At 39.7% G+C, this 25,137-nt stretch overlaps 1 protein-coding gene across 2 annotated transcripts in view; it reads left to right on the forward strand.

The window, feature by feature from the left end:
• Window positions 1-24,154, forward strand: part of rasa2 (RAS p21 protein activator 2) — a 39,310-nt gene extending 15,156 nt beyond the window's left edge. The window contains exons 3-24 of one of the 2 annotated variants that reach the window (XM_060877640.1): window positions 1,094-1,197; window positions 1,655-1,749; window positions 4,436-4,512; window positions 4,959-5,042; window positions 9,987-10,059; window positions 10,387-10,460; window positions 11,785-11,886; window positions 13,587-13,740; window positions 13,993-14,141; window positions 14,859-14,973; window positions 15,091-15,165; window positions 15,245-15,368; window positions 15,625-15,731; window positions 16,468-16,554; window positions 17,338-17,415; window positions 17,520-17,593; window positions 17,685-17,791; window positions 19,542-19,624; window positions 19,710-19,858; window positions 21,217-21,320; window positions 22,231-22,408; window positions 22,760-24,154. In XM_060877640.1, coding sequence (XP_060733623.1) covers window positions 1,094-1,197; window positions 1,655-1,749; window positions 4,436-4,512; window positions 4,959-5,042; window positions 9,987-10,059; window positions 10,387-10,460; window positions 11,785-11,886; window positions 13,587-13,740; window positions 13,993-14,141; window positions 14,859-14,973; window positions 15,091-15,165; window positions 15,245-15,368; window positions 15,625-15,731; window positions 16,468-16,554; window positions 17,338-17,415; window positions 17,520-17,593; window positions 17,685-17,791; window positions 19,542-19,624; window positions 19,710-19,858; window positions 21,217-21,320; window positions 22,231-22,408; window positions 22,760-22,790 — 2,224 coding nt within the window. In that variant the 3' untranslated portion in view covers window positions 22,791-24,154. The remainder of the gene's footprint in view (window positions 1-1,093; window positions 1,198-1,654; window positions 1,750-4,435; window positions 4,513-4,958; window positions 5,043-9,986; window positions 10,060-10,386; window positions 10,461-11,784; window positions 11,887-13,586; window positions 13,741-13,992; window positions 14,142-14,858; window positions 14,974-15,090; window positions 15,166-15,244; window positions 15,369-15,624; window positions 15,732-16,467; window positions 16,555-17,337; window positions 17,416-17,519; window positions 17,594-17,684; window positions 17,792-19,541; window positions 19,625-19,709; window positions 19,859-21,216; window positions 21,321-22,230; window positions 22,409-22,759) is intronic. The other variant, XM_060877641.1, reaches the window with a different exon arrangement.
• Window positions 24,155-25,137: the final 983 nt, after the last annotated feature.

The following is a 25,137-nucleotide window of genomic DNA, read 5'->3' on the forward strand; positions in this document are numbered from 1 at the left end:
TAACAATATTATCGCCCCTATGATTCCCATGATATTCACTGTTATTTATCACCGATTATATTGTACTACCAAACCTGCCAATCATTACACACTTGGCACAGGAGTCTTTTTCTACCCAGTAACATGAGAAATGAGCCAACCGACGTGTGAATCTGGAAGGATTTACACAGGTGTTATGAACTCTCCGATATTAACACTTCCTTGATGCCACGTCCGCTTTCCTCAATCTCACGTGTCTTTGATTTGCACGTTAATTACGCTTAATTTAGAGTGTTCCGTCTGAAGTGTTCCGTCTGGACTGTTTAGTTTGGACTGTTTAGTTTGGACTGTTTAGTTTGGACTCTTTCGTCTGGAGCGTTTCGTCTGGAGCGTTTCGTCTGGAGCTTTCCGTCTGGAGTGTTTCGTTTGGAGTTTTGCTTTAAGTGCAAACTGGTTGTTCTTGAGTAGCACCTAAATGGCCATGTGATACTATTGTTTAAATGGTGATCACTGTTGCGTACACCCTTCATTCAGAGATGGTCCCTGATGTTTCACTGCCGCTTCAATGCCAAAATTGATTAAAGGTTATTCGTTTAGAGTTCTAAACATATTCCTCTATAATATGTAAGCCTGTTTGGGAATGAGCTCGTTATGACATGCATCGCGGATCTGGATCGAGACAGTCTGTATTTTCTGACTTTAGGGTATAGTATGTTATTTAGGATACAATTTGTGGCAGCTTGGCAGTGAAAGTAACCCAGTACCTTAACTTCAGAGCCTTGATTATAATCATAGCTTTGTTTGTATACATATTTATATATAACAAAAATGAAAGAATTTATTTGTGTTATAAAAATATATAGGATATATATTATTCTATCATGGAGTGTGCAATCACCTTTTTACTGTATGTAGTGCATTTGGTTTGAGTGATTTCTGGAACTTCCTTCTCCAAGAAAGACACACACACACAAGTGTTCACATACATTTGGAAAACAGTTGTCTTTCAGACTGGAAGACACATTATGTCGTTGTGCAGTAATGTTTCCTTTCTGGCTTGTGTGCTAAACATTAAGTGTTTGCATTGTGCTCATGTGCTGTCTTTCTGTTTCAGCCCATTTTATGGGGAAGATTTCTACTTTGAGATCCCAAGGCCGTTCCACTGCCTGTCCTTCTATGTTTATGCCAAGACAATGTTTCAGAGGGAACTGACCATCGGTTAGTGCACACATCATATACATCAGCTATACACATAAATAGTAACAATATAGGTGTGAATTTCAGGATATCAGTATTAGTGTGTACATTTCAAACATTTATTTACACACACGTTTTTTTTTTTGTCATAAATACTTTGAGCTAAAATCCTGGAAAGCATATTGTACAACACTATGTACAATTCCTAGGATAGAGATTTGCTGATTTAAAAAAGCTGATTTAAAATATTAGCAACAACAGGATGAAAATTCAACAACAAAGTGTCTGAAAGTTGGAGTGAATCAGAATAGAAGGAGCACCAGGGCCATTTGCGCCAAGGACAAAATCATTTGTCAGATGAATGGTGCAGTAGGGGATCCTAGTTTGTGAGGTTTTTTTTGTTTGTTTTTTTTTAATGAAAATCTCATCAGCAGACTTCAAGATTCTGGTCTATGTGTCTCTGTGTGTGCGTATATAGGAAAGGTGGCCCTCAGGAAGGAGGAGTTGTGTAATTACAGTGGGAAGGAGCACTGGTTTCCACTGCAGCCTGTGGATCCAAACTCAGAGGTGCAGGTAAAGTGTGTGTGTGTGTGTGTGGAATACCAATCAGAAAGTTTAGATTTGAATCTCTGGATCAATAAAACTGCCACTGCTGGGTCCCTGAGCAAGGCCCTTAACCCTCAGTTGCTCACTTGTATAACCTTGTTGGAGTGTCTGGGGGGGGGTGCGTGTATGTATGTATGTATGTATGTATGTATGTACGTGTGTATATGTATGTGTGTGGGGGTGTGTGGGTTTGTGTGTGTGTATTTATGTGTGTGTGGGTGTGTATGTGTGGGGTTGTGTGTGTGTGTATTTATGTGTGTGGGGGTGTGCATGTATGTATGTGTGGGGTTGTGTGTGTGTGTATGTGTGTGGGGGTGTGCATGTATGTATGTATGTGTGGGGTTGTGTGTGTGTGTATTTATGTGTGTGGGGTATTTATGTGTGTAGGGGTGTGCATGTATGTATGTGTGTATGTGTGTGTGTGGGGAGGGGTTGTGTGTGTGTATTTATGTGTGTGGGGGTGTGCATGTATGTATGTGTATGTGTGGGGTTGTGTGTGTGTATGTGTGTGGGGGTGTGCATGTATGTATGTGTGTGTGTGTGTGTGTGTGTATATATTTGTGTGGGGGTGTGCATGTATGTGTGGGGTTTTGTGGGGGGGGGTGTGCATGTATGTATGTGTGTATGTGTATGTGTGGGGTTGTGTGTGTGTATTTATGTGAGTGGGGGTGTGCATGTATGTATGTGTGTATGTGTGGGGTTTTGTGTGTGTGTATGTGTGTGTGTGTGTGTGTTTATGTGAGTGGGGGTGTGCATGTATGTATGTGTATGTGTGGGGTTGTGTGTGTGTATTTATGTGAGTGGGGGTGTGCATGTATGTATGTGTGGGGTTGTGTGTGTGTGTGAATTTTTGTGAATGGGGTTGTGTGCATGTATGTATGTGTGTGTGTGTGTGTGTGTGTATTTATGTGGGGGGGTGTGCATGTATGTTTGTGTGGGGTTGTGTGCGTGTGTGTGTGTGTGTGTGTGTGTGTGTGTGTGTGTGTATTTGTGTGTGGGGGTGTGCATGTATGTATGTGTGGGGTTGTGTGCATGTGTGTGTGTGTGTGTGTTTGTGTGTGTGTGACTCTCTAACCCTCAACCGCTTAGTTCTATAAATAAGTTAAATGTAAGTTACTCTGAATAAGGATGTCTGCCAAATGGCATAAATGTGAAACTATGTGTATTTACATAGTGATTGCAAATAATTATATACATATATAGGTGAATTTATAATATATAATCTAATAAATATGATTTTAGAATTAGGTGCATGATTGTAATTTGCATTCACGCTACATACAATATTGAATGCTGGGGGGAAAATGTTTGCATAATTATTTAGTATTTAAAAGTATTTTAAGCACTTAAATTAGTGCTGGTCGTTTGATCAGAGGTGATTTAATTAAGTGAGTTTAGTTTGTGAAATAACAAAAGAAAATGTAAACGATCTCGGTATAAATACACATGTTCCTGAAAGAAATCAGAGCATGTTATAGAACTTGGCTAAAGAAGCAGAATCACAAAGATCCAGGAATGGATAAATACAAGTCTGGAAAAGAAAGCTATGGAAAAGTAGCAATCAGAGTTTGGTTTATAAAATCATTCCACTGAGCAATATTAAATATGTGATTTTTTTGTATGGCACAACCTTGATGCTGCCTAGAGGAAGCGTTCCAGGAAAAGTCAGTGACTGGGTAAGGAGAGCATTAGTCAGAGACGCAACCAAGAGGCCAAGCATGTCTCTGAAGGTCCTAGAGAGATCCACAGCACAGATAGGAGAAGCTGTGAGTTTACAAAAAGGCAAATTGGAGAACTTGGAAAAAAAGGTTTGGGAGACAGATCCTGATTATCACATCCTGTGTGAAAAGCTTTTTAGGAGTCTAATGAGTGTGTAGTTTCACTGAGCAACAGGTGAAGTAAGGCTTTACTACTTGACACACAAACTAACGTCAAAATAGGAATTAGAAGACGGATTAAAAATGAAATTGTCTGCCTAAAATGCATACACACACATGGTCTCGTTTACTTGTGCAGGGTTAATCGTTGGTACTCGTTGTAGGTTGTAGACTGTCAGTCCACATCCTGGCTGTTCATCATCATGCCGAGAGCCAATCAGAATCAGACGCATGTGTGTGATGAGCTGGGGGAGTGCTGTTCTGCTCCATTTCCTTTGTGTGTGTAAAGAGTATTCTCTGTTTAGTACACACACTTCACCCTTCAGCAGCAACAAGGACGGAAAAAAGTCCTAGTCATAAAGAGCCTGGTGTGCAAGGATGTGCATTTGCATGTACTGTATAAGTGTGTAGGCTGATAAACATGACATGTAAAACCTGGCTCGTGTTAATTTTAGAGTTTTGTACTTTGCTGCTTAGTACTACAGTGTAATTGGTGTACTGAGGAGAATAAAGGAAAGGCAGTGGGTATGATAGTAAACTGACTTATACTTTAGGTAGTTTAGTAAACATATTCTAACATAGGTAGCATTAGAAAATGACAATAAACAAGACACACAAGCAGCACACACATACTTGTAAAAAGAATACAGTGGATTTCCTTTACTGAGATCAAGGATTAGTGACATTAACACAGTAACACAACTATAATATACAGTGGAAATACCTAACAAAGATCTAATTAAGTGTGTGTGTGTGTGTGTGTGTTTATTTTTAAGGGGAAGGTTCATCTAGAGATGAAGCTTAATGAAGTGATCACAGATAACAGGCCTGTCTCTTTGAGCCTGCAGGTCAGGTGAGTCAGCATGTGTGTGTGAGAGATGGTGTTATGAAAGAGGAAGTGATGCCACCAAAACAGGAAGCTTGCTCTCCTCCTCCTGCTGCAATTGTGCTTCTGTTTTAGCTTCATGCTTAGTGCTTGTAACCCACACACAAATACACAAACTCACTGTCTTTTCATTCTCAATATTTTTTTCTTTCTGTCTCTTTCTGTGTCACTTTGTCCATGTACCTGTCTCTGTCCTCTCTCCTATATTCACACATAAAAACACACATAGCTTACAGGAAGTGATATCATACATTTTTCACACCTTGTTATCACAGATTATAAAACAGTGCAGTTTGCTAGGCTTAGATAATGATTGTGTAATAACACTTACTGTGTGTGCGTGTGTGTGCCTATGTGTGCGTGCGTGTTTGTGTGTGTGTGTGTGTGTGTATGTGATGTGTCTGTTTGTGTAGGATAATCGAGTGCCAGGGTTTACCGTTAATCAGTGGACAGGCCTGCGACTCTTATGCTTCTGTAACACTCATTGGCCCTGCAAGGTAATTTACACACACATACACACACAAACACACACACATTGCATCCCTCTCCACAATTTGTATGGAATAAAAAAATTTTAACAACTGGATTTAACATTTTCATAACATTTGTAGGTGCAGAACACAGTGCATCCGGAAAGTATTCACAGCGCTTCAATTTTCACATTTTATGTTACAGCCTTATTCCAAAATGGATTAATTAATTATTTTTCTCAAAATTCTACAAACAATACCCCAAAATGACACAGTGAAAGAAGTTTGTTTGAAATCTTTGCAAATTTATTAGAAATTAAAAACAAAACAAATCACATGTACATAAGTATTCACAGCCTTTGCCATGACACTAAAAACTGAGCTCAGGTGCGTCCTGTTTCCACTGATCATCTTTGAGATGGTTTTACAACTTGATTGGACTCCACCTGTGGTAAATTCAGTTGATTGGACATGTTTTGGAAAGGGGAAGACACCTGTCTATATAAGGTCCCACAGTTAACAGTGCACATCAGAGCACAAGCCAACCCAAAATTTCTGCAGCATTAAAGGTCCCAATGAGCACAGTGGCCTCCATCATCCATAAATGGAAGACGTTTGGAACCGCCAGAACTCTTCCTAGAGCGGGCCACCCAAACTGAGTGATCCGGGGAGAAGGGCCTCAGTCAGGTAGGTGACCAAGAACCAATGGTTATTCCAACAGAGCTGCGACGTTTCTCTGTGTAGAAAGGAGAACTTTCTAGAAGAACAACCGTCTCTGCAGAACTCCACCAGTCAGGCCTGTATGGTAGAGTGCCCAGATGGAAGCCACTTCCCAGTAAAAGACACATAATGGCCTAAAAAGGCACCTGAAGGACTCTTAGACCATAAGAAAAAGTTCTCTGGTCGAATGAAACAAAGATGAACTCTTTGGCCTGAATAGCAAACATAATTTCTGGAAGAAATCACCTGGCCAATACCATCCCTATAGTGAAGCGTGGTGGTGGCAGCATCGTGCTGTGGGGATGTTTTTCAGAGGCAGGAACTAGGAGAATATTCAGGAGCAAGGGAAAGATGTACAGAGACATCCTTGATGCAAAACCTAAGAAATAAGGTTCATCTTCCAAAAGGACAATGACCCTAAGCCAAGATAACAAAGGAGTAGCTACAGGACAACTCTGTGAATCCAGCCAGAGCCCAGACTTAAACCTGAATGAACAAAGACTTGAGGCTGTAAATGCTGCCAAAGGTGATCCAACAAAGTATTGAGCAAAGTATTGATTTTTTTTATTTTTATTTTTAATAAATTTGCAACGATTACAAACAAACTTCTTTCATGTTGTCATTATGGGGTACCGTTTGTAAAATTTTGAAGAAAATAATGAATTAAATCCATTTTGGAATATGGCTATAACAATGTAATAAATGTGAATCGCTGTGAGTACATTCCGGATACACAGACATACGGATCCTGATATTTTTACCCATACTTCTTGGCATAATCTCTTTCTGATCGTTTGTCATCACAGATTTTCAGACAGGTTGAGGTCTAGACTTTGACTCTAAGCCATTCTAACACATTCAGTTTCTCCCCAACTGTGTAAACAAACTAACACCATGTCTCAGACTGCATTACTGTGTACTGACAGTAACAGGTTTCCTATTACAGTGTGTGAATTTTAAAAGGCTTTCTAAATCTACTGAAAGGTCTGTACCACATTACTGGATTTTAGAAATGCAAATATTTTTGAACGTACAGTGAGGATTTTCAGTTTGGTTCACAGATCGTAAGAACAATCTTTGTTTGTCAGTCTGTTTAACACATCTCCGCATGAAATCGATAAACATCACAGTTTGACTCAAAACCGGATGGATAGGGAGGTTTCAGTTCTGATGTGCCATCTAGTGGAAGCTGTATTTACTTTTCCAGATGTGCATAAGTGAGCAAAGCCGCTTGTGTAGCTCCTCTGTGCACATGTGCGCATGGTGAAAGTGAATTAGTTTTTCACCTTTCAGAATGTTGGAAGATGAAACTTAACCCAGTTCTTTTGCAAATTGGAACACGTTTTCTTTTAGGATTTCCTTGTATTTGGGGTCACCCAACTTGCACTCGGTTCTGACCACTATCCCAGGTTGTTAATGAAAACACAGTGCTACGGTTACATTTGCATTGACCGTTCCAGCACTTGGCAAATGCTCTTACCCAGAGTGATGTTCAAAAGTGCTTTGAAGTATCTATTAATGAATACATCAACAATGCTACCAGCACCATGCTGGAGGAGGTAGTAGCGCTACTGTATCATTAGTCTAGCATTAGGATGTGCGTAAGGACTGAAAATTGTAATTGCTCTAATGGAGTAGTCATGTCTTGTTGGAGCAGCAAAAGGATTTGAGACAACCATATAACTGTGGACTAGAGATATATAGTTGTGTTTTCATGTTTCCTGATGGTAACACAAGGGCAAACATGCTAAACACTAAGCCACCATGCCCCCATGCTGAGATCAAGGATGATTAAAATAGATATCTCATGTGCCTTAGCACGAAATCCCAGGTCATTGTTTAGTATTTTTAGCACAAGTACTAGGACTGAATATGTTTATGGTTATTTAGTGTAGTATCAAACATTGCTAAAGCTACAAATAACTAAAAACATAATTCTACTGAGAAAAGCTAGTTTTGAATGTGATGTTTTAGAGTTACTGGATGTAGCCTTGACAATTCTGTAAGTGTAAATTACAGTCAGTGTTAAAAGCCTGGTTGGAATTGGCGTGAAATTGTACGTCAAAAGACAAACATCAGCGTGAAAATAAACAAAGCAAAGTGTCAGATATTATGCATACGTATTCAGAATAGATGGAGTGTTTGGTTTTTTGTTTCACATGCTGAGAGGTCGTGACTTCCAGCAACATTAGCAACAGCAACCAAAAGTGAGTAGATGTGGGCATGTCCAGCGATGCTACAAAGCAACTAAAACTTTACGCAAATACAGGGCGACTTGGTGCAGTGAAAACTAAAGTCGATGGCGTTCACTCTCTTTCTGCATCTCGTATTATATGATGCAAATATACACTGTAGCATTTTAGATACAAACGCCAAATCTCACGATTTCATTCATGAAAACTCTCTGCAAAGAGTTGCTCCTAGTGACGAAATTCTAAGAAATTAATTTCTTAGAATTTAAAGAAATTATTACCCTTAAAAGTTAAAGAGAAGGCCCTAGTAAAGATAAAATTAGTAAAATTATTAGTAAAATAATTTTCAACGTATCTTAACACTTATAAAGAGCCCATAGGGTTAAATTCTAGGAGTAGACTGGAGGATTTTTAATTTTTTAAAAGTTTCTTTACCAAAGAAGAAAATGGCCGAAAGGTGAATAGGGAGAGGAAATGTATTGTATACAATCTTTAATAATGATAGTGAGTTAATAAAATGTTACAGATTAGATTGTGAATGGATTATTTTTGTGACCAATCAAATTAGAGATAACATCTCTGACACAGCGCAGAAATTACACATATATAGATATGTTATGGCATTTAGAGATAAGCTAACATCTCGGAAACAGAGCCGAAATGTCACAGTGGCAGAAATTATATAAATGTGGCACAATGACATTTCTGCGCTGTGACGGAGAGGCTTACATTTACGTAAGATTTATTACATTTGTAATACAGTTGTTTTATTTGTTAATTTTTTATTATATTTATTCTAAATTATTAATTAGAACACTATTATACTATACAAACAATATTATTACTTTAAGAAAAAAAAAGTTTGGGGATGCTATGGGGGAGCTTTGTTCTTCCTTGGGGATGCCGAAGCACCTGCTAGCCCCTCTCTGGCGATGCCTATGGCCCTGATCGTCAAGTGGAATCCTAGTTGCGACACCCGTTGAGCAAAACGTTATTACTATGGCAACCAATACTAGGAAGGCCTGCTTGGCGACTTGAAATCCAGCGCTAAAATCTCTGTTTGTTTGAATGTAGCATTACCGACAAGCTGGTTTATTTATTTTTCCTCTAATTTGTTGGGAAGCTTTTACAGCTGATAGTCAGCCAAATTAGCTTCAGTTTGTATCAAAGCCAAGTTGAGAAGTTGTTGGGCAGGAACATTCCTGATGGCTAACATGAGTTGCTAATGAGTGATGATATTTCACGTACATTAGACTCTGTTTGTTTAGTTTTAGATTTGCTTGCCTGACCTCTGGTAAATATTTTAGCTAGTGTGTCCATGCTGAACATTTTTATTGTAGTATTTAACGGTACACTATATTTTTGGCTTGGCTAGTGAGCTGGAGTTAGACAACTAGGTGTGCTGTACAGAGTGTTAAATTGAAGTAGAATATATATATATATATATATATATATATATATATATATATATATATATATATATATATATATATATATTAGATAGTTAGCTTGTTGTATTAAAGTTATTATATTCTTGTAATAGTGAGCAGTTATGAATATGAAGGTTGTATACTTCTATACTGAAGAAGTAACTGAATACTACTGGACTTAATAGTATGTCTCTCATATATTGCTACACCCTAAAACACACACACAACCACACACACAAACACACACATATACACACACACGCACACTTGTGTATATATGTATATATACTTAAGCAGAAGGTGACTGATGATGTCTCCCACTTGCTGCCCTGTTTACACTCGTTACAGACAGAGATGAGACTTTCCATAACATACAGAGTTAGTGCCAGTTATGCAGGTGTGTGTGTTTATGGAAACTGTGCAGGTAGTTTTTATGTAAATCTTGCGGAAAGCTGTGTAACAGACTTGTCATAAATAAATCCTAAATACATGCCGTGGTCTACATTACAGTCTCACTTCACCATCCTCTGTGTCTCTCTGTGTGTCTCTCCATGTCTCACTCTCTCTTTTATTCTCTTTCTGTCTTCCTCTGTCTCTCTCTGTCTCTTTGTCTGTAATTGTATATGCAGGTCAGATCAGAGGAAGACAAAGGTGAAGAAGAAAACCAGCGACCCTCACTTTGATGAGACACTTTATTTTGAGGTATACAGATATACACAGTGTTTGATGTCTTATCTTTATGTAGTGTAATAATCACGTCACAACTTATTTTGGCCAAAACCTGCAGAGAATCTTTTATAATTTTGAAAATTGGCAAGTCTCACAGAGCTTGCTTGATTTTCCGTTGATTTTTGCAATCACACAGTCACAAAGAATTTCAGCTCATGCTGAGTTCATGTCATCATGCTAAGTGTTGAGTGTGAGCAGTTTGGTAATCAGTATCTGTGCTGAACACACACTCAGTGGAGGTACACACTTATTAGATCCTTAATGCACACTCATTATCATTATACCTGTGTGTGGGTGCAGGTTTCCAGGCCAAGCAACTACAACAGGAAGAATTTCCAGGTAGAGGATGAGGATATCGAGAAACTGGAGATCAAGTGAGTTCATCTTTTCATTTTTTTACACACCTGACTCTAGCAACTTTTCCTAAAGCTATAAACTTATATTCACTAAACAAACGAGCTATCTAGCTAAATAACTGACCAGCAATGGATTTGTTACCATTTTTTTCTCTCTCTCTCTCACACACACACACACACACACACACACACACACAAACAATCATTATCTACATTTATGCCCTTACAATACATTCAGATTATTTTTACCAACTCATAAAGTCTGTCCATTGTACTCCGTATTGGTCGGCCAGAAAACAGCTAGCGGAACATGTTACACAAACAAATTCCGTCATTTTGTTTCCATCAGAAATCATGCTCAAATGAATTAAATGGATTAGAGAGATCTTCAGTTAAGCCAATTAGTGTGGTAATGATTACAAGCAAATAAACAGGGAAAGCGAAATCAGAACAGCTTTGTTGACTTTTTATTAAGAGGCAGTATTATAATTTGTGTAGGATTTATATATCACTGGTGAACTATTGAGTCAGACGAGGTCAAGGTCACAGCAAGGTCACATGTCTGAAATATTTTTTTTTTTCCAATGTCTTCCTTCTTTCTATAAGCGTGTTTTAAGAATATTCAAGGTTTATACACGAGTAACAAGAAATACAGGATTTGGTGGCAGCTCAGACATCTTTGTCAGTGCTGCGGGCCTCGAGATTTAGTTGTTTAGATGTTTTTGCACGTTGCGATGTCTAGACACTACCAAGCCAACTAAAATCACTTTGTTTCAAAAAAGTGAAGAGAGTAACATACAGTTAACATACAGTTAATAGTTTCTTGTGGTTGTGTAGAGAACACATGTACATGTAATGACATAAGTTCACCTGTTTTGTCTGGAAAGAATTGACCATTAGTCACATTTCCTAACTTTCCAGCTAATTACATTTCCCTTCTGTGCTTGCTCAGAGTCAGACAGTTGTTCACAAGAGGACAATAACACCGACAGTGTTACTTCTGTCACTAGGAACAAAAGCAAATTCTGCAGCTAAATACAGCCAGTTGGTGTTAAACTGTCAGGGAAAAATACAGATTATTCTCTTTCTCTCTCTCTCACTATCTCTTACTCTCTCTTTCTGTTTTGTGTTGTTTTTGATGCAGTATTTTAGTGTGCAGTTCTTAAATTTGTTCAGGCGGTATTTTGGGACGGCTAAAGGTTTTCTGACTGAGGTTTAGATTAGGGTTCGGTTTAGGTGTATGCATAATATATCAGTGAAGTAGTGATAAAACAAGAATAGTAAGACGTGTGTGTGTTTGTGTGAGAGAAAGCTCAGCGTGTTCTCTCTCTCTCTCTCACAGGGTGGAGTTATGGAATAATGGGAATCTGGCTCAGGATGTGTTTCTGGGTGAAACAAGAGTGTCAGTGAAGATCCTGAGAAATGACCTAGTACACAAAGCTTGGTAAGAACACACACACACAAACACACACACAAAACAGTCACACTGTGGAATATGCATTAGAAGTGCAGTGCGGAAACGAGTGAGCTCCGTTCATGACCAGATGAAGGTGCATGATAAAATCCAATCAGCTCACAGCTGCTCTTATCAGCCCAACCAGTCAGCTCTCAGCTTATCTGTTCAATCACCCGGATTCAGCAATACACTCTTTGTGAATGGACATAATATTTGTATTTGTGTGTGCGTGTGTGTTTTGGGGCAGACTCTTCCGGCTTCTGTCCTCTGTGTCCTCAAGCCACTTTAAACATAGAGCCTGCTGGTAGTGTTTTGTAAATATTGTGTGTGTGTGTGCTTGTGTTTCAGAGAGCAAGATAGTGATAAGAGAACTTGTTGATATGGATGTGCATGTTTTGAATGAGGCCATTGAGTTTGGTGCATGGTTAAGCTGTATGGAGGCAGCAGAGAACACACACACAGACACAGAATATAATATAAGAGTTGCACATCCGTTCTGAGTGTGCATGCGATTACATGTGTGTGTTGAAAGATAATTGCCAGTATCCATGAACGTTGTGTAGAAATTGAGAAATTTTAGTTGCACTGAATGATGTTCAAATAAATTTTCATCTGAATCATGTAACTGTGCTACAGGGTTACATGCTTTTTGCATGCCCCACTCCTCATATACATCTCATTTACACAAAAGTCACACTAGTTTATGCAGGTGTTGTGATAGTGAGTTAACAAAAGGGAATCACTCAGCAACCTACAGCTAGCCAAGATCCAGGAAAGAAACGGAGACATTGCAGATCCTTTGTTAGATGCTGCTTTTTTGTATCTATGAAAATCACACAAACTATTGACACAAATGGAAACTTAAATCAACCACAGCTTATGGTGCCAAATTTAGATTTCACAGCGCTTGGTGAAGTTATAAAAAGATGTAGGTGAACAAACATACAGCTCTCTTCATGTGAATGGTCTTTGATTTTTGTCACAGTAATGACTGAAAAGGGGATTTTACATACTACGTGTGAATCAGGCCCTGGTTAAAGGTTACAGTTACTGTTGATTGGTTGCGTTTATTTTAAAATATACATTAGTATTATGTGTCAATAATAACTTCTTCCTAGCATCATTCAATTGCGACTTTGTCTGCACTTGCCGTGATTGAGGGCATCTTCAAGAAGACAGTTATAATAACACCAAGGGTTCCTTTTTCAGAACAAAGCAGAACAATATATTTTAAGGTATAAATTCTACATCCATATTGGTGCATTTTTCCTAAAGGGTGCCAATAATTCTGGCGGGCACTTACAGTGTAGGGTATTTACACTCTATATACTTCATATTTTATGATACTGATTTTAATGAAAGTTAAATCAAACGTTTTATCTAGGAAGATAGGAGCAGCTGCAGTTTGATTGGCTGAGAGGGTCAGAATATCTGCAGTCTGATTGGCTGGGAGTGTCAGAACAGCTGCACTCTGATTGGCTAGAAGAATTAGAGCAGCTGCAGTCTGATTGGCTGGGATGATCAGAGCAGCTGCAGTCTGATTGGCTGGGAGGATCTGTAGAGCTGCAGTCTGATTGGCTGGCAGGATCAGAACAGCTGAATGCTTTAATTGTTTAATATATAGATTGAGAATAATAATAATAATGATGATGATGAAGTTTTAAAATGAAACGTGTGTATGCATGCAGGTATCTGCTCCAGCCAAGAGGTAACGGTGTGAAGTGTAAGCCTGATGATCTCGGTTCTTTGCGTTTGAACGTGTGTTACATTGAGGACAATGTGCTACCGTCCAACTGCTACATTAAACTGAGAAACCTGCTGCTGAAATCACCTGACGTACAGGTAACACACCTACACACACAGCACACCTGCTACACTGACGGTAGAAACACTGACGGATAGAATCCAGTAAAGCAAGGCTGTCTTTAAGTCCTGTTGTTTTTTATTTCAAAGCATACAGAGTCATTTATTCTGGATTTAAAGGATCTGATCTGTAAAAAGGATTTTGCTCCATGTCTCTTGAAAAGAATTGAGATCATCTCTCTCCCTCTCTCTCTCGCTCTCTCTCTCCCTCTCTCTTCTCTGTGCATGTAGTCGATCTCAGCATCTGCTGCTCATATCCTGGGCGACGTGTGTAGAGATCGATCCGAAGCCTCACTGCCTTTAGTGCGACTTTTACTGCATCACAACAGACTGCTGCCTTTTCTCATGGCCACTGCTGCCTTAGAGCTGGAGAACACACAGTGAGACGCAAGCACACACATGTTTATTCTTAGGCATCCTGTCTGTTAACTATTCTATAATTACAGTTACACTGTACAAAATTGACATTTTACAGTAATTTACTGGCAAAGGGTTATTAACAAAATGTGTAGTATTATAACCTTAACACATAATCCAGTACATTTACTCACCTGAACACACTTTATCTGGAAGTTAGAGATCTTGCTCACTGACCCAATCATAGCAGTTTAGCAGTGCTTAGCTTTAGCCACCGAGCCAACTAGCTTGATTTGTTTTTAACACTTCTACTCTGAAAAACTAGTCAATGAAGCAATGACTTACTCATAATATCTAATAAGGCACTCACTGGGGCCACCTACTGGTGTAGAGATGTAACTTACAGAAAGTGTCAGTGAATGAATCTTTTTGGCGAAAGGAAACAAAAGATTTGAGTCACTGGGATGGTTTGGAATTACCACTGTTAGATTGTGACCCTATGGTAAAGAAATGGTTTTATATTATGTGTTTAAAAATGTATTTTAGACACTGAAAATTACTCTATTATGTAAAAAACTAAACAAAACTAAATGTATGAACCATTAATATTACTTTGTAAACAAACTCTGTGTTGTGGCAGACAGCACAAGTTGTAGCCAGATGAAGAGCTTAATTCTCAGCACACTGAGTGACACACTGCATGTGCATCTCAAACTCCCATTATCTTGTTCCTCTTGCAGAGAGGCGAACACCATCTTCCGTGGGAATTGTCTGGCCACACGCTGTATCGATGATACAATGAAGATGGTGGGAAGAAATTATCTAAACATCACACTGAAGCCTGTGCTGGATGAGGTAATGGCCACCGGAGGGTGGTGCGTTTGCATCGGACTAATTCGAAATACAGTTTACATTGATCTTAACCTTTCTTTTATTTATTTATTCATTTATGTATTCATTTATTTATTTCAGATTTGTGAATCCAATAAAACGTGTGAAATCGATCCAATTAAACTGAAGGAAGGAGATAATGTAGAGGTCAACAAGGTTAGCACTGAAACATCCTCACAGTCTCATGTACACACTTTATTATATACTCTGAATTTTTTTTTGTGTGTGTGTGTAGGAGAACCTGCAGCTTTATGTTCAGAAAGTAGTCTTGTCCATTACTGAGTCAAGTGCAAGCTGTCCACCTCTGATGTGTGACATATTCCGATCCCTACGACAGCTCGCCACTGACCGTTTTCCCAGTGAGTCACGCACACACACACACAATAAATATGTATTGAAAAGGGCTAGGCAGTAAACTGTAGAATAATAACTTAATCAGTTACGGCACAATTCACTGCACTTGTACTGAATCATCAAAGCGTATTTAATCTTTTCTAAAACAAAGTAGTTAAGACATTTTTCAAATGTATAGTAGACTGTCTGAGTATTTAACGCACACCTCTCTCTGTCGCTATCTTTCTTTCTCTTTATTTCACTGTCTCTTTTTCTGTGTAGGTGACCCTCATGTTCAGTATTCTGCTGTGAGCAGTTTTGTGTTCCTGAGGTTTTTTGCTGTAGCTGTTCTTTCTCCACACACTTTCCAGCTCCGGCCACACCATCCAGTACGTTTTTTTTTTTTCTCATGGCACATTTTTCCAGAGCGACTTACATTTATCTCCTTTGGTACAAGTGAGCAGTTTCATGTTAAGGGCTTTACTCAAGGGCCTAGCAGTGGCAGCTTGGTGGTACTGGGTTTCAGACTTGCAGCCATCTGATTAGTAGTCCAACATCCTAACCACTGAGCTACCACATCCTTTTCCTCATCACTATGACTCACTGTTCTACACACAAACATGTCTAACATACGCTCTGATATACTCTCATGTGACTTGCATTAAGTTTTGTACTGTTGCAGGCAAATTGTGACTATGTGTTCGTTAAAGTACGATAGATAGAAAAACCTGAACATTGCATCACATCACTGAACACTAGAGTATCAGTATCCTCTGTTTTTAATAAGATTCACATCTGTAAATCACTTCATATTACCATTTTATTTAACTTATTTAACTTATCTAAGTCTTGTAAAAACTGTATATCCTGCACTTGCTGCTATTGCACTCTGGTTAGACCTAAACTGCATTTTGTTGCCTTGTACTTGATGACAATAAGGTTGAATCTAATCTAATCTAATATTGTCAGGTTTTGACCTTTGGATGAGCCATTGTTTCCCCAAGTAAACTGATCATTTATACCTTAATTGTTTGCACTGTAGTACATTTGTTAGTACTTGAGAATAATCAGAGATACCTCATGCTTTCCATGTGGGTTAACATAAAGATTTACTCTCTCTTTAAGGATCCAGAGGTTTCGAGAACTCTCACACTCATCTCTAAAACTATCCAGACTCTAGGCAGCTGGAGCAGCTTGTCTAAAAGTAAAATGGTAAACACATGCACAAACACCCATCAGTTCTCCACATCCGCACGGGTCCGTCTGCACTTTTCAGCGTAATTGTATGAATTATGGCGTAATATTTAGAAAAAAAGTCTTTCCAATGTCTACATGCATTTCGTCTGAATGTCTCCTTTAATGCAATGCAAGTGAGGTGAATTGTGGGGAACTGCTACATAAGCTTCAATCTCTCACTTGGGATAATGGCAGGGGGAAGTGTAGAGATGTCTGTAGGAAGGCAGAACAAGAAAACATATTAGATTAAGCTTATTTTGTAGGAAGCAAAAATTAACACATTCATGCACAAGGGCTGAGCAGAGATATTATGTTACTATAAAATATATGCAGAGAGTTACAACTATAGTAACTTACTATAAAGAGGGTCCAGGATTTCAGACAGTTGGTTGACAGACTAGATGCAACATAAGATTGGTGCTTTTTCTTGAATTGTGCATTCTGTACACATTCGGTTCTCATGGGTCAGAATTGGCTGCAAATAAACTGGTAGAAACTGGTGTGCTCAGGCTCATGGTGTGCTCGATGTGACTCATCGGTCACTGATTAACAAGATGCTAAACTAGACTGCTGCAGTGTGGGTGTCCAGAAACGCTGTTTTAGAAGCAATACACAGGAAATGAAATGTGTATCCTATGAATTAGCAGAAATTTTGTAAGCCATTCGGATCTTTATGTGCCTCATTCTCACTGATGTGTGTGTGTGCGTGTATTTCTGTGTGTTTGTGTGTGCATATGTATGTGTGTGTTTTGCCCGCAGTCAAGCTTCAAAGAGACCTACATGTGTGATTTTATCAAATTATTCCTGGAAGATAAATTTATAGAGAAAGTGAAGAAGGTGAGACTTATCCACATCCCCTTTAACCACTTGTGAGTTTGTGCATGTGTGGGTATGTGTGTGGATATGTGTGTGTGTGTCTCATTTGTCTTCTCACTCTCCAGTTTTTAGATGACATCTCGTCCAACGTGTGTAAAAGCACCAGCGGGGTGGAAGATTCGGTCGTGCTGAAAGAGGGGTGAAACATGAATTATACACTTTCAAACTCATCTCGCAGGATTATAAGTGTGATTACTGGGTGAAAACATTTTGTGTGTGTGTTTGTTTAGAGAGGTCCACAAGCGAGCCCAAGGTAGAAAGCGTCTAGGGAAGAAGAACTTTAAGAAGCGCTGGTTGAGAGTGACCAATCGAGAGCTGTCATATCATAAACAAAAAGGTGATCTCAGACACACACACAGACACAATATACATACGACTTAGTGCTAGGACGTTGCACAGACTCATTAACTTGTACATTATTTTTTTAGTTTTTATTTATTTATTTATTTTAATTGTGCGTCTTAGGGCTGTATTGATCCAGTCATGTTTGTAGACACGCAAATATACAAATAAGAAGGTTAGTCTAGGGTTTATGGATGTACAGTGTGAAGTGCAGTGTGTGTGTTCTAGTGTAGAGCAGTGTGTGTTCTAGTGTAGAGCAGTGTGTGTTCTAGTGTAGAGCAGTGTGTGTGTTCTAGTGTAGAGCAGTGTGCATTGTAGTGTAGAGCAGTGTGTGCATTGTAGTGTAGAGCAGTGTGTGCGTTGTAGTGTAGAGCAGTGTGTGCGTTGTAGTGTAGAGCAGTGTGTGCGTTGTAGTGTAGAGCAGTGTGTGCGTTGTAGTGTAGAGCAGTGTGTGCGTTGTAGTGTAGAGCAGTGTGTGCGTTGTAGTGTAGAGCAGTGAGTGCGTTCTAGTGTAGAGCAGTGAGTGCGTTCTAGTGTAGGGCAGTGTGTGAGTAGTAGTGTAGAGCAGTGTGTGTGTTATAGTGTAGAGCAGTGTGTGTGTTATAGTGTAGAGCAGTGTGTGTTCTAGTGTAAAGCAGTGTGTTCTAGTGTAAAGCAGTGTGTTCTAGTGTAGAGCAGTGTGTGTTCTAGTGTAGAGCAGTGTGTGTTCTAGTGTAGAGCAGTGTGTGTTCTAGTGTAGAGCAGTGTGTGTTCTAGTGTAGAGCAGTGTGTGTTCTAGTGTAAAGCAGTGTGTGTGTTCTAGTGTAGAGCAGTATGTGTGTTCTAGTGTAGAGCAGTGTGTTCTAGTGTAGAGCAGTGTGTGTTCTAATGTAGAGCAGTGTGTGCGTTCTAGTGTAGAGCAGTGTGTGTTCTAGTGTAGAGCAGTATGTGTGTTCTAGTGTAGAGCAGTGTGTTCTAGTGTAGAGCAGTGTGTGTTCTAATGTAGAGCAGTGTGTGCGTTCTAGTGTAGAGCAGTGTGTGTTCTAGTGTAGAGCAGTGTGTGTTCTAGTGTAGAGCAGTGTGTGTTCTAGTGTAAAGCAGTGTGTGCGTTCTAATGTAGAGCAGTGTGTGCGTTCTAGTGTAGAGCAGTGTGTGTGTTCTAGTGTAGAGCAGTGTGTGTGTTCTAGTGTAGAGCAGTGTGTGTGTTCTAGTGTAGAGCAGTGTGTGTGTTCTAGTGTAGAGCAGTGTGTGTGTGTTCTAGTGTAGAGCAGTGTGTGTGTGTTCTAGTGTAGAGCAGTGTGTGTGTGTTCTAGTGTAGAGCAGTGTGTGTTCTAGTGTAGAGCAGTGTGCGTTCTAGTGTAGAGCAGTGTGTGTTCTAGTGTAAAGCAGTGTGTGTTCTAGTGTAAAGCAGTGTGTGCGTTCTAGTGTAGAGCAGTGTGTGTTCTAGTGTAGAGCATTGTGTGTTCTAGTGTAAAGCAGTGTGTGCGTTCTAGTGTAGAGCAGTGTGCGTGTTCTGGTGCAGAGCAGTGTGTGCGTGCGTGTTTGTGTAGTGTGTGTGTTCTAGTGTAGAGCAGTGTGTGTTCTAGTGTAAAGCAGTGTGTGTTTTCTAGTGTAGAGCAGTGTGTTCTAGTGTAGAGCAGTGTGTGTGTTTTTACTCTAGTGTTTTTACTCTAGTGTAGTACAGCGGTGTGTGTTGATAGTGCTGCATATTATATTAAAGTTGTTTTTATTTATCAATATGTGTGTGTGTGTGTGTGTGTGTGTAGGGAAAGATCCACTGTGTGTGATTCCTGTAAACAGCATTACAAGAGTAGAAAAACTGGATGAAAGCACCTTCAACCGCAAAAACGTGAGCTGCGTCTTTCCTTCCTGTTATGACTGTTAGAAACCTGTCTGTCTGCCTGTCTCACTCGTTATACCTGTCTCCTTCTCAGATGTTCCAGGTGATCTACAGTGATAAGCCCCTCTATGTTCAGGCAGGGAACTGTGTTGAGGCGAGCGAGTGGATTGATGTGCTGACTCAGCTCATCCGCTGCAACACTGACCGACTCGGTGTGTTCCAGCCGGCTGTCAGCATCAGAGAGTAGGTGTACACGCACAGACTCACACATAACACCCACACAGACTCACACATAACACCCACACAGACTCACACATAACACCCACACAGACTCACACATAACACCCACACAGACTCACACATAACACCCACACAGACTCACACATAACACACACACAGACTCACACATAACACACACACAGACTTACACATAACACACACATAACACACACAGACTCACACACAACATACACACACATAACACCCACACAGACTCACACATAACACACACAGACTTACACATAACACACATGCAAACTCACACATAACGAACACACACAACACACACAGACTCACACACAACACACACTCACACACATAACACCCACACAGACTCACACATAACACACACGCAGACTCACACATAACACACACACATAATACCCACACAGACTTACACATAACACACACACAGACTTACACATAACACACACAAACTCACACATAACACACACAGACTCACACACAACACACACACATAACACTCACACAGACTCACACATAACACACACACAGACTTACACATAACACACATGCAAACTCACACATAACACACACACAACACATGCAGACTCACACACAACACACACAGACTCACACATAACACACACACACACGCAGACTCACACATAACACACACGGTCTCACATAACACAAGTGCAGACTCACACATAACACACGTGCAGACTCACACATAACACACGTGCAGACTCACACATAACACACACACAGTCTCACACATAACACACACAGACTCACACAACACACATGCAGACTCACACATAACACACACACAGTCTCACACATACCACACACAGTCTCACACATACCACACACAGACTCACACATAACACCCACACAGACTCACACATCACACACACAAACTCACACATAACACCCACACCTCACTCAGGCACGCAGACTCACACATAATACACACACAGTCTCACACATCACACACGCACACAGACTCACACAAAACACACGCGCAGACTCACACATAACACACGTGCAGACTCACACATCACACATGCACAGACTCACACATAACACACACAGGCTCATAACATACACGCAGACTCACACATCACACACGCACAGACTCACACATCACACACGAACAAACACACAGCACACACACAGACTCACACACAACACACCTGCAGACATATATTACATGTAGTTTGAGTGAGATGTTTGAGTGGGTGTGCGTGTGTGTGAAGTGGGAATGTATTTAGTTGTGTGTATGTACACATCACACATGACACACTGAAAACTCTACTTTCAGGGTCTTAACACTCTTTGTGTGTGTGTGTGTGTAGCAGCACACTGGCAAACATCCAGCTGGAGACTGACTGTGACAGGGAGACAGAGAGAATTTTCTCGCTGTTCAGTGCCAGTTTACCTCGTCTGCAGAAAATGGAGGGTGAGTGTGAGCTTGATCTTTTCAGAGGTCTTTGTATCTCTCATTGTGAGAGCTGTGAGATAGACAAACAAGAAATGCAAAAGAGCCAGTGAAACAGTGTTTTAATGGTGTGTGATACACTACCAGTGATAGAATGTAACTACATTTATTTAAGTATTGCTCTTGAGCATTTTTTTTAATTATTGTTTTTTTTTTTGTTTGTTTGGGGTTTTTTTTAATACTTGAGTTGGTGAACTTGCTAGCACAGGTTTCTTCTCTTACCAGTGAAGACACATATATAATTACTTTCAATGAAGGAGAGCTTTTTGAAAAAGTTCTTCCGTACATTTCAGCGTTTGCTCGTTTTTTCGTTTCTGCGTTGGTCTGACAGCTTTAGTTATTTGTTACGTTTCAGATTTCAGAGTTTATTTTATACCCTTCCTGTCCAGTGAAAACTGTAAGTCTCTGTCACATGGAGATTAAAACATGGAGGCAGGTGCAGGTGTAGATGGAAACGGCTTTAATAAACACTGTAGCAAACCATCCAATACACAAGGCGGTCAAAACCGGAAAACCGTCAAATGTCGGGTAATCAAATGGCAACAGAGCATGGAAAACTGTGATCAAAAGCACACAAGATAAAGGTGAAACAAGTTATGGCTATTGTTTTTATGAGATTGTTAGGACATGATACTGGAGAACAAATCAAAGAGGAAACACAGAACATGTGAGAATGATCAGGATACAATCAGGGGAACAACCGATTTAAAGACGGGGCGGCGACGAGCAGAACATAAAGAGAACTCATGAGGAAATGAGAGTTAGTGTCCAATTGTCTTAAACACAGAGAAGTGTATTTAAAAGTGTGTGTGTGTGTGTGTGTGTGTGTGTGTGTGTGTGTGTGTGTGTGTGTGTGTGTGTGTGTGTGTAGATGCCTGTGCCAGTATGTCGGTGTACCTGGGCCAGCAGAAGGAGCAGGAGGAGTACTCTGCCTTCATTATTCAGGACCCAAAAGAGACATTCCGCACCATCAAGGAGATCAGAGAAGTCCTGGGAGACCTGCAGCTCAAACATAAAGCCATCGAGCTCACGGACCAGCCAGGGACAATGTACATATAAACACACACACACACTTCTGTGCCTAGAAATAATCTTAGAATTGGTTTATTGTGATCCTACAATAAGAAGTGTTATCAAAATCTCAGAATTCACACAAATGTTTGAAATATCTCTACACCCTATCAGTAAAGACTTCAAAATGTCCAGAGTTCCAAATGTTCACAATCTGAAACAGTAACAAAACTATTAGGTTAAATGTACAAATCCTGCACAAAAAAGGGCAAAGTTGAAATAGTATGAGGGGAAAGAAATGTGCTGGACTCTACACACACCGTCATAAAACCTTGCTCTACAATCCGGAATGCTTTAAGACAGAAAACATTTGTTTTCTCTATTTTTAGTGAGAATCCGATCGTGGGGAAGAGGTCTTGACGCTGTGAGAGTGGTTGACTCCTCCACACCAGCAGGGTTGCGCTGCCTAAAGCCAGCTGCTGAGACACACACTCACTGAGGAACGACAGAAGTGACTGCTGCAGGCTCACCATGAAGAAAAAGACTGCTTGAGAGAATCAGCGACTCTCACACTCCGCGCTGCGCCTTAAATCACCTCTGACACATGCGTGACAAATCGACTTTTTCACTGAGATCAGCACGCACTATCAATCAGAATGCTGTGACGGGACCAGACTCCATCAGTGACACAAGAATATGAATATGGCTGCTAAACAGATGAACTTGACCTCCAGTTTGAAAACAATCATTTAAAATCCTTTCACCTTTTATAGGCTTTTTTCGATGTCTGATGTCTTTGATGTGCATCCCAGGGAATTTTCCCAACTTTTCTATTCTGTCTTTTATATTCGTACATGGAGTTTGTGGATTTATGTATATACACACTCGTTTCTGGAATACTCACACATACACACAGAAATGGCACTTTACACATTTGGAATGATCCAGATGAGTATATTTGATACGCTGTATCATTACTCGATTGATCAGTTGAATGATCGCATCATTGTAACGCTCATCTCTGTATAGTTTGTAACCGATATGTTTCTCATGCCAAAGACAATTTGTCAGTTTCATGATGTGTAAATGGCATTATTTTTGGAATACTCAATTTTAAATGATGATCTATATTTCTCCTGACACAAAATTGTTATTGTTATTTTCTTTTTTTATTTGTGACGAACACACATAATCAGAACTGCTCTGTGATTTTGCACAAGTCATTTTCTCAGACAGAAGGATGGATAGAGAGAGAGAGAGAGATAGGAGGAAACGTGGAATGTGACAGCAGGAGAAATGGAGATTTCCAGAAGAGAGATGTGTGAAAGATCTCTTCACATCTGAGTGATGGAGTTAATACATTCCTTTGAATTATCTCATGATTAGCGTGTTTATACAATCAGGCATTTTTTTACTTCTCAGTGAACATTGACATAGTACTCTATTCCTTTGATTTTCCTCTTATTTTTACCACATGGATGACTCGACCTTTGTGTGACCCTTTTTTTTTTTGTAATGTTTATTATAAGTTGCCGAAGGATAAACAGGGATCTAATGGTACACTGATTTAAATTCTTCAGGTCAAACTTGTTCCAATAGGTACGACTAGGAAAGGCACATTAGACATGTGTTTCCGTGCCATGTCTCCAAACCCCACCTCTTGCATCTGGTTTGATATTGTTTACTCCTGATGAGCTTTATTATTTCACTGCTGTCCTAACCCCAAGCCCTGCTTATCTGACATTTCTCTGAATAAATGGAATAAATGAAGGATCTCAAATGTGCTCAGGTTCACATGGCTTTCCATTAGTTTTTCTAAAACATTATTGGGATACAGTCGTTGAAGGTCTCTGTCCATGAATATATCCTGATACTGGTTCACTGGGTCACAGACTAAGAATACTGTCAATCTAAAAAGCCTGTTGGGGAGGAAATATAGGAACAAAATCACACACAACACAAGCTAGATTTTTGTTTGTTTCAATGCTTTGTACAGTTTGTTTGAAGTCTGTTTTTGGATTTGTAGTCCAGCATCAGTGTTTTTAATGCTGATGCAGAAAGATACATGAAGCTCAAACGAATGTATCCATTGGCAGAACTTAGTGAGTTTGAAAATTAGTCACACATGTGGTGGAATGGTGTCAGTGGTCCAGTCTCGAAATGACAAGGGACTCAAATGACGAGAGAACCAGCACCTCAGTGACCTGTGTGGATAAAAATGAACAAAATCCTTCTGGTGTTGTAAAGGAGAAATCAACATGAGTGGGTCAGACTATATGCTAAATGCACAATGCTAAATTGTACTAGGTGTGTGTGTGTGTGTGTGTGTTCCCGTCTCATGACCAGGATAAAACAGTTACTAAAAATAAATTATTGTATACTGGCTTGTTTAGCATCATGTGGAATTGAACATGGTGAACATACGAGAGAACTAATACACACAATGAAAGGTAACTGTGGTTATAGGAAAATAAGCACTTCTGGAACGCTGCTTAGCTGAATCAAATTAATGGACCACAACTAACTGTAGTCTATTTGACTTTTTTAATACCAGATGTGGACACGTCTTAATGTCCACCTACATGGAAACAGTGTGGTCTCCTCCACTGTGAGACACAAGTGTGTCCAACGTCAGCAGCAAACAAAGATGCATTTATACCTTTAAATGATTTCTGCTTATAGAAAAGTATTAGGTTTAAATCGGTCAATATACAGCCATAATAAATCTATTACTCTGACTATACAGATCGTTGTTCTGAGAAAGTAA

The sequence above is a fragment of the Tachysurus vachellii genome, chromosome 9, assembly GCF_030014155.1.
Source record: "Tachysurus vachellii isolate PV-2020 chromosome 9, HZAU_Pvac_v1, whole genome shotgun sequence".
In the NCBI taxonomy this organism is placed as follows: Eukaryota; Metazoa; Chordata; class Actinopteri; order Siluriformes; family Bagridae; genus Tachysurus; species Tachysurus vachellii.